Raw genomic sequence first — 9,471 nt, forward strand, 5'->3', positions numbered from 1 at the left:
AAGCTGGTACAGTTGTTTGTATGTTAAAAGACAGGACGTTATAAACTGGTGGATGGAATCTGGCACAGAGCAAGTCCTATGAGGTCCCTCCAGCATTTACATTAATTTTGGTTGCTAAAGATCAGCTCTGCCGGGGGATGGGAATTTCCACCCCCCCACCCCCCCACTTCTGTCCTAGCTTTGCCTAAAGGCTGCAAATAGAAGGAAAAAAAAACACCCAGCACCTAGGTTGCTGGTATAGCTATGCAGATCCACTCAGCTCACACCCGGTAACTCCTACTTGTCTTCCCAGGGGATGTTGATGGAAAGTCCAATGTTCCTCAGTTATTACATAAACAAAAGATTGTTGAGTGTCAGGTTCTTTCAGGACCAGGTCTTGCAAGTATTGAAATTAAGTGGCTGGATATATTCTCTCTAGCAGAAACTGAAGTTTCCCCCAGAATGATCATGGGTATTTATCATCTGAACATGGCTTTTGCTTTCATGCTGGCTTCTTTCACAGATAGGTGGCTGCTGTGTTTCAGCTTGAAAGTAAACCTTGCTGTTGTCTGTCTCCAAACCATGTTTTCCTGCTTCCTGATTAGGAGAAAACCCTTTTCTTTGTAGTTTTCCCCCTGAGACCCTCCACTAGATTTGAGTACCTGCTGAGCTGTCTGTAACAGTAAGTGCCACGCTCTGAGCCTTGGTGGAACCTCACTGCAGGTTGCAGATAGCCCACTGTTTCCTTCTCCATGTCTTAGCACAGTGTATTTTGCCAGCAGTAGTGCAAGATAAAAACTGAAAAGGATCTGCAAAACCGGAGAGAGATCTGTATGCTCTGAATAACCCTGGTCTTTCAGTTCCTCCCACCGTCTCTGATTCCTGCTTTTCCTGTTCAGCATCGGTGCCTGTCAATACACAGCCACATTATAAAGAGATACGGGTATAAAGTGGGGTATGGCACTTCCTCTGTTACTCTCTGCTGTATAAGTGCAAGGACTTGGGCAGTTAGTGCCAGATGTAAACACTTCCCACCTTCGTGCAGCTAAGAAGCACCATCCCATGGGAGAGGGAAGGCTGGAGAGGAAAGTGGATGCTGACATGTGGCTGCATTCCTGCCCTCTATTATTGGGTTGCTGTTGTTGAATGGAGAGCATGGCCTCCCTCTGACAAGCGTGCATATGCTTGGGGACACGAGTAACAGTGAAATGCTTCAGCCACAAGATTGTCTTGTCCTTTCTGATGTGTAGTAGTCTAAATGGCAGAGTCCCGAGCTCACCTGCAAATAATCACTAACAGTCTCGTCAATCACCTGTGAGTGCAGTATGGCCCGGGTTACCTTCCAAATCCAGACCTGCGACTGTCAGTTGACCGATCTCTGAGATTTAATACAGATCAGATCTTTTTTTATGTCTTCAATTTTAATGTAAAAGAAGGAAATTGCCATTCTTTGCATAACTTGCTGCATAAACCCATCCCACACGAGGCCAAAAACAGCTCACAAGAGAGAGAGAGCAAACTGAAAACTGGATCAAAAGCATCGAGCTGGTTTGTGATGGAATATTTTTGCTTTTGGTGACACATGTAGGCAAACTTGTGTTTTATAGTGAGTCATTTTTATAATGTGTCGATATTAATTGATTTAATGAATATTTAGGCTGAAGGGGGTGGCTTTAAGAAGCCTAGTTTCAATGCATTAAAATGGCATTTCACTGTCTTAGAATATTTTGTTAGTAATAACCATGATTTTTCTGATTTAGAGAAAAAAGTTATGGGGTTTGGGTCTTTGACAGGCTAGGTATTGTTGGGTTTTTTTGTTTCTGTGTTTGGGGTTTTTTAATTACAGTGTCCAAGTTACTTTTAATCTGTAAAACTCTCCCTGTGGGAACAGTTAAAGTCATGGAGCTCAGTGTTTGTTTGCCTGTTCTGCAAATAGGACAGCAAATATGCTTGAAGTGCATCTGTATTTCTTCACTGCAGTAGCAAAATTAACTGTTCCTGCAATAAAAGGGATAGCAGTAAAAGCTTATAAATAGATTTTTTTTTTTTTTTTTTTTTTTTTTAAGCCTAATCTAAGGAGGTTTATTTTCTGTTTCAGAGGGAGGAATACATGGAATGATAAACCATGGTCTCTTAGTCAAATAATGCAGCTTTTCTTTCTCATGCTTTCCTTCCTTTCGGAGCTTAAACCAGTCTTCTGAATTGACCACTTGTCTGTTTAAAAGGCTAACTGTTAAAATGATTCCTTCCATCAAACTCAGTTGCTCAGCAACAGTGGAAGTGGGGTTGGTGTTCCATCCATACACAGTGCTTTTGAATGCTAAGGATGTGTGCAGAGACTTAGCCCCATCGCTTATTCCTGGGGAGTGCTTGCTCTGTCACCTGTTCTCAAGCAGAATATGTATTATTCATTGCAAGGTGCTGGCTTCTGCTGCCAAGTTGAAAAAGACAGCTGGATTTTTTTGCTGGTAAGCAAAGTTATCTGTAAGATTGACAAGAAAAACAAAGTTTCAGTCTTAATGGAAAGTATCTTGTTCTCTTTCAAAGTCTACAAGATGTTTTTCCTCAGTATCTGGACCCATCTTTGGTAGCTTAATCTATGTTGTCAAGACAGCCAAGACAGAAGAATCCTGGCTGAAGAAGGTGCATGCAATTTGATGAGAGGGAGACTTGTCCCTATTAAAAAAAAAAAAATCTGTCTCTCATGCTTTGCTGAAGATGTGATCTGAGTTACGACCTCGATGTGCTGGGTGTTTGCACATGTGTGTAGCAGTGCACGTGTCTGTCTGCCATGCGTGCCGAGCTGGGGGCAGAGCAGGCCATGCATGAGTGACAGAAACACTGTCATTTCCTGACATAAAGAGGAATCCGGAGGCAGGAGCTGCCTTTGCATATGCCAACATACACGATAGGGAGGGCTAAAAGCAGTAATTTCTCTGTAAAACCTGTGAGAAAACAGCTTGTGGCTGCTCCCTACAATGACAGTTTCTCATCCTGCCCCGTGCGGGCCCGTGAATCACATTGTCCCTGCTTCACCTTTGTCCCATGGCTCCCAAGAGCTGTCCCCTCTCCCAGGGGACGGGCAGCCCCTTTCCTGTTACTCAGGTGTTTCCAGCAAACCCAGCCTGTCCATCAGGACCCTCCAGACAAATCTGTTGCAGCTGTGCTCTTCTCACACCTGATGCGAATCTCCACAGCCCTTTGATACCCAGTTACTGGGCTCATTGCAAAGGAGGAGAGGAGAGGGTTTGCATATAAAAATCTGCTTTTCTGGACTATTCAAGGTAAGCTTTGTCTCTTTTTGCCGTAGGAATACTGTGGGATATAAGGAGCACTTGTAAACTGTTAGTGAGTTTTATTTTTTTGTTGTTATTTTGTTGTTACTTTTATCAAAGTGACTTCTATGTTTGCTCGGAAGCATGGAAGTTCAGGGATGCAGGTACTGAAGTTGAAAACCTGCACATTTTTTGTGCTCTGTTGGCATATCTGATGTCTGATACATGAGTGTGCATCTGTTTTTATATATATCCAATGTGCATATCAGACTTTTTATCTGTAGGAAGGAAATGCACATATAGATTCTTCCCTGCAGGATTCTTCCTGAGAGCAAGTTTGCATTGGGTTTTAGTGTTACAGCTGGTACTGGAACATCAGCAAAAACACAAAAAAAAATTAGAAAGCAAGTTGTAAAGATTTAGCAGCAGATGCAAGTGTCAGTGAAGGGTTGGAATAGTTAGCCTCAGTAGAGTTCTTGTAAGCAATATTGGTTACAACCGTAAAACTTCCTGGCAAATGGTATCTGTATGATCAGATGGATTCAGTGAGGGGAAAGGATGTCTTCTTGCATAGTAGCATCCATTCATCCCCAAATATTCATCTGCCTTTCCTTGCTCTGCTCACTCTTAGCCTGTAGTGCTTCTTTGTCACTGCCTGTGTTCTGATGCTGCAGCTGGATTCCTCAGGCACGTCTGTGTCCTGACTTGCTTGTCCTGGCCTTTCCAGTAGCACGTGGATGTCACAGTAGGCTTTGCTGAGTGTTGAAATTCATTCTGCAAAGCCTGTAAAGGACAACATGGCTCTCTCAAGCCAGCTCCAAATGGAATGGTCGAGTCGCTTTGCTATGTTTGGTTGTTTCTTCCTTTCTCCAGGAGGCATCACACTGCGTTCCTCAAATCAGTAGTACCTTAGAAGACTTTCCTTTTATTTGAATGGTGTAAAGCACCAGGAAGATCAAGCCCCATAAAACTATGTACATACAAACCAGGAAGGAATTGTTTCACCCTCGAAAATGTCTACATCTGAGTAGCAAACGAGCAGTCTGGTGTTCAAAAGCTCATGATGCTGTTTGAAGTTAATTGGGGGCTGTGCAACTTCTTAATCATTCTCCTCACATTCACCTGTGATTTATACTTGTGGGTAGAAGAGTCATTTGAAATGTGATTTTTGAACGCACTGTTTTTGTTCCTTTCTTTAGGGGACTGGAATTTTGGGAGTTGAAGTTCAGAGGCAGATCATTCCTTTACCGACAGGTACTGTTTGGTGCTGTGTTCAGCACATACTTTGCTTTCAAGAACCAGTGTCACTATCGCTATATAACTACTGACCAGTTTAACAACGTTGCATCCCTGTTTAGTGCCACCTGTGTTGCAGAGCTGGTGTTAGAGCTGTGTGACACACACAGGGACCGAGCGTCAGAGGGCTGAGGTTCTGTGTTCTTTGTTTGATCTGGTAGAACCGGCATGTCTTAAGTTTGTGTCTAAAATGAATGTCCGAAGTCACAGAATCGTGTGGGAGGATGGAAAGTTTTGTTTTCTGCAATCTTTGTCTTTGCAGTCTGAGTGGTAAAACCAACAGACATATGTTCTTGCTCTGCCGAATGGCACTGGGCCCAGCAAAGACTGCCTGGAATTTTACTTTCTGGCTTTGGAGCATGAAGTAATTCTCAGTGTTGCATAAAGGAGAGATGGGAAGACCTGATTCAGCTATGCAGGCATGACTGCAGGATTTTTCCCTCTGCCATGCTGTCTAGTCTTCACTGCGTTTTCTTTGAAATAACTCCAGTGGGGTTTTTGCTGCTATCCTCAGGGGAGACAGCTCCCTCCACAACTTAATGGATCACCTCATTAGGAAAGAGTTGGCTGTTCTCAGTCTGCCTATCCTGGCCATGGTCACACTCTGGAGACAGAGAATAGGCAAGAGAGGGCTTGTTTTTTGGAGGAGGGAGGGGGTGTTTTGTGGGAACAGCAAGCAGCTATTTTTTTATTCTGTTTTGACAAACCAAATTTGTTTTCATCTTGTGCCAAGTAATGCTCTGTAAGCTCTCTGACAGTGGGTGTCTGGATATGAGCAAGGGAAGAACAACAACATGCTTGAGAAGGGCCTGATATACAGCAGGGATTTGCTTCATCAGATGCTCTTCTGACAAGGAGAAAGTGCTGGTAACCCATTTAGTGCATTGGAACAGAAATGCTACTCAGTGACACTCTTGCAGGGGGAACATTTACCCGTAATACTCAGCTTAATGCCCTCTCTGAACCTCCTTTACAGCAGCTGCCTTACAGCGGGCAGGCAGGCTGTGGCGAAGCAGGAACAGGCTGTACACGATGAACTTGCACCCTGCTACCTGAGCATCTGCTCCTGCCCTCCACCGTAAAGAAGAGACTAGACTAGCTGGAATTCGTATCTCACCTTGTATAGCTGCTATGATAAATATGGATATTGGGATGTTTTTATTAGAGAAAAGGGTTAAACGGCCCCAGAAACTGTATGTATATATTTTTGCTGAACAGCATGCAGAAGAGGGGGGCACCAAGCACACAACTATTTCAGATGTGTGCCATTAGTCTGCATTTACACTAGCTAACTCCAAGTGTGGAGACATCAAAGCTAAAGTCACAGCATACAATGACCTCTAGTGAGGGATGGATAAAATAACATAAGTCAAGGATCTGTGCTTCTTCCTGCATCTGCTTAAAGGCAGGCTATTGGCGCTCCACAGTGCAGTTTAAGATCAGAACACGTGGGCAGAGACAGTGTTTGCCTTTGGATAAATGTATCTTGCCTTGTTGGACCTTTCTCATTAACAGTGATAAACATGATCAGGTTGCTTAGTGGACTTTGTTTTCTTCTTTTATAAATGTTAATGGATCAGAAACTTAGTCCAATGCTTCATTACAGCACTACATCTAAGTTTTCGGAGAGCTTGATGCACTTTGAAAGGTCATTAATAGAACGAATTTTATTTAGGCCAAATGACTGATCATGCCTGCATAAGTGGGGAAGTGTTCTGGCAGCAGCGTGAGAAGGTGAATCAGGACAGCATCTGCTTGACCAGTTTCCTCCACGTGGGCTGGTGCTGCTGTTGCCTGTAAAATTTGAGACTGGAGGACAGTTGTTCGGTGTGGACAGAGAAGAGCGACTAGGAGATGGTGCAGATGGGGGCCTTGGGATCAGCCTGTGGCAAGGGCTGAGTTTTGGTGTGGCTCCTCTGTCAAATAAGACTTGGGCCCAGTGAATCTGCAGCACGTTCCCCGAGGCAGTGTGTGCTGTCCTGCACACGTGAGCGCGGGCGAGCCCAGGCAAAGTGCTGGCAGGGTCTGGGAGGGGGCTCAGCTCTTGCCTAGCTGGACGCCACTGGGCTCACCGTGTTGTGCTATTTCTTTCCCCTCAGAGAGGCATTTCTCATGATGGGACTGTTCATACAAGCCTGTTCACTCCAGTGGCACTGGGACAGGGCCTAACTTTTCCTGAGCTTCATCTCTTGCTGAACAAAAGCCTGAAAAGGACTGCCCTTCTCTCTCTTCGTCCTTTGTTTCCCCAGACATTTCCCTGGAGCATCCCCAGGTATTTCTTGCACAAGCTTTTTTGATGCCTATGGGAAGCAGGTAGTCACCTGCGTGCTAGTCTCAGGATAAAATTCTCTCTAGGAGTGCCTTGCCGAAAATACTTCTGGCACAAGTTGAGGGACTCTTACTCATCAGTTATTCCTCAACATCAGCTTCCTGATGCTGCCTCAACATAAGTACCAGGAGGATTAGTGGTCAGTCCTCTGCCTTCAGAAGGATCCCCTCAGCTCACAAAAGGGGTGGAGAGAAATGCACCCACCACACAGGGATGTCATAGCTAGCTAGTCACGGGGAACCAGCATTTGGTGTGCGGGTGGCATTGGCAGATACAAGTCTTGGCCCTCCTGGAACTGCATGTCTTCTAGGGGTGTAGAGGAAAGGGTGTTTTTTAGCCAAGAGGATGCGGGAGTGTGAGGGGTGTTTATGCAGGAGGTGAGCACTGCGGTGTGAAATTTGTGCTAACCCACTAGGTCTGGAATTGCTGAGAGTGGAGGGAGGGAAGTTGTGACATGCAGAGGGGTTTGAAATACCAGTGTACTGAACTGGGGGGGATATTGTCTGAGGGGGCTGTCCTACTTAGGATTTTTTTCCTTTTGGCATTCTGAGAGAGAAGCAACCCCATCACCCCCCACCTGCAAACAGTGTTGCTTATGTATTAAGAACCTGTGAGCTTCCTGCCACAGACAGATGTGTGGGTGCTGCTGCTGTTTCTGAAACAGAAACCATCCTCTGCTCAGCTTTCTTCCCACATGTGATGAGGACAAGCCTTGCTCCAAGGCTGTGTACCTGGAGATCATTGTGTTATGGGTCCTCATCTCATTCTTATGAATCTGTAGTTGTAGGGAGGGAAGACTTAAAGAAAGCTGGGTAGTTTTACTAGTTCTTTTCCCTTCCCTACCACCAGCTTTGCTCACTAGAAGACGCTGTGCCTCTGCACGTTGCAGACAAGCTTAGCTGCTGCATGTTGTAGTGTCACCCCAACTGGTGCAGAACCTAGGCAGCCCGTGCAATCCTTGCTAAAAGGGGAAGGAGTGCCATTCCTCTGCAAACTGGGGGGTGACTGGGACTGCTGGGGTGTGCTCAGGGACTGAGGGAATATGATCTTTCTGAAGAAATAAAGTGATTGCTGGAAATGCTCCCTGGAGGTGTGTGGTACCAAAGGTATGCGAGGGGCAGCCAGGACTGGCTTGAACCCTGATAGGCCAGTCTGAGATTTGGGATATTCCAGTGGCACCTAAAACAAGGGTCAAAACATTCTTTATGTGGGGAAATGCTTGCTTCTTTCTTAACGCCCAGCTGGACTAGGAGCAAAGTGTGTGGCACGGGGAACAACTGATAGGAACAGTAGAGGAAGACCAGAAATTAGGCTTTCTGAGAACTGTGAGTTTAATAATCATGATGTGCCTATATTCAGGACCAGGCTAATATTAAGAAATCATGGTGATATTCTTTCCTGGGTGACAGGCATTGAACAAGCTGATTAAGATTCTAGCTTGACTTGCCATTGGTAGTAACTGTGGGCTGTTAAACAGGACAGGACTGCTGATAGCGCGAGGGCAGGACTCTCGACACAACTTCCTCATCCCTTTAGTTTTTACAACGGCAGCTCCTAAGCTGTGTTCTCTGTTTTCCCAGGTCCGAAGAATGGTTGGGGCTCTAGTTGCAGTCGGCCAGGGAAAGTTAACACCTAATCATATAAAGGAGTTACTGGAGATAAAAGATTCACGGGCTTTTCCACCAAGTGCCATGGCTCCGCCATCTGGACTTTTTCTAAAATCAGTGGAATATAATGAAGCAGGTAAGGTGAATGCAGGGAATGGCTTTTTTTTTTTTTTTTTTTTGTAGGAGTCACATCTGATACTGAAGGGAGCAGTGACACCCACAGTCTTCCTTTCTGTGCCATCTGACCTATGGCTCACGGCTTTGACGCCCACATCACAGTGGATGGGCCGGACTGTAGAGGTGTTGTTTATAGCAGTTGCTGTGGAAAAAATGTGTATTTTTTTATTCCCCAGTAGATTTCCTCCTCTTACCTGCAGGGTAGTAAAAGAGAAGTTGTAGTAACGATGACTTTGAGATCTCACGTGAATGATACTTTAAATTCTTGTTCTGTCCCTGACCATGCATAAAGACCAACTCTGTGGTGTCTGGGTGCCTACAGATCCATTTCTGCTCACTTGGTGTTGATGAGAGGATTGTACAGACTGAAGGATGGAGAACAGCTCATCCTGTTGCTTATGTGGCGTCTCTCTTGATTTAACAGCAGCTGATCTCAACTATTTATGTTTTTTAGCTTAAAAAGAAAGGGGGCCAGAGGGGCAAATTTGCAGAAGATGGCAAATGGATATCATGGAGGAGGTGCTTTCAGATGGCTTCAGTGCCATCTTTTTCCCTAAATCAATGGGTTTTGGTTTGTTTTGTTTTTTTTTTCCTCTCAGATTTGGACACTACAGTTGCCCCAGGAGAATAGCAGCTCTGTGAGATACAGCCGTGTCTGAAAGGACTGTTGTTGTGGATGTGTGATGGAGGTTTGCCGAGCGTTCTTTACACAGTGCACGGTCTTGTCTCAATAAAAATCATTGACTGTGACTGTGGGCATCTTCCTATCATTTGTTGTTGCCCTCTGAGACTGCCAAGGAGAAAGGAA

The 9,471-nt window shown here is 45.0% G+C and overlaps 1 protein-coding gene across 7 annotated transcripts in view; it reads left to right on the top strand.

Annotated features, from left to right (window-relative positions):
- The window catches only part of PUSL1 (pseudouridine synthase like 1), a 28,106-nt gene extending 18,693 nt beyond the window's left edge, over positions 1-9,413 (top strand). For 5 of the 7 annotated variants that reach the window (XM_033007524.2, XM_042794164.1, XM_033007529.2 and 2 more), the window contains 3 exons: positions 4,454-4,508; positions 6,650-6,822; positions 8,460-8,609. In XM_033007524.2, the coding sequence (XP_032863415.1) occupies positions 4,454-4,508; positions 6,650-6,822; positions 8,460-8,484 (253 nt within the window). In that variant the 3' untranslated portion in view covers positions 8,485-8,609. Of the gene's footprint in view, positions 1-2,077; positions 2,392-4,453; positions 4,509-6,649; positions 6,823-8,459; positions 8,623-9,262 lie in introns of those variants that run through there. The other 2 variants (XM_033007525.2, XM_033007528.2) reach the window with 2 other exon arrangements.
- Positions 9,414-9,471: the final 58 nt, after the last annotated feature.

The sequence above is a fragment of the Tyto alba genome, unplaced genomic scaffold, assembly GCF_018691265.1.
Source record: "Tyto alba isolate M040663 unplaced genomic scaffold, T.alba_DEE_v4.0 Super-Scaffold_20000042, whole genome shotgun sequence".
Classification (NCBI taxonomy): Eukaryota; Metazoa; Chordata; class Aves; order Strigiformes; family Tytonidae; genus Tyto; species Tyto alba.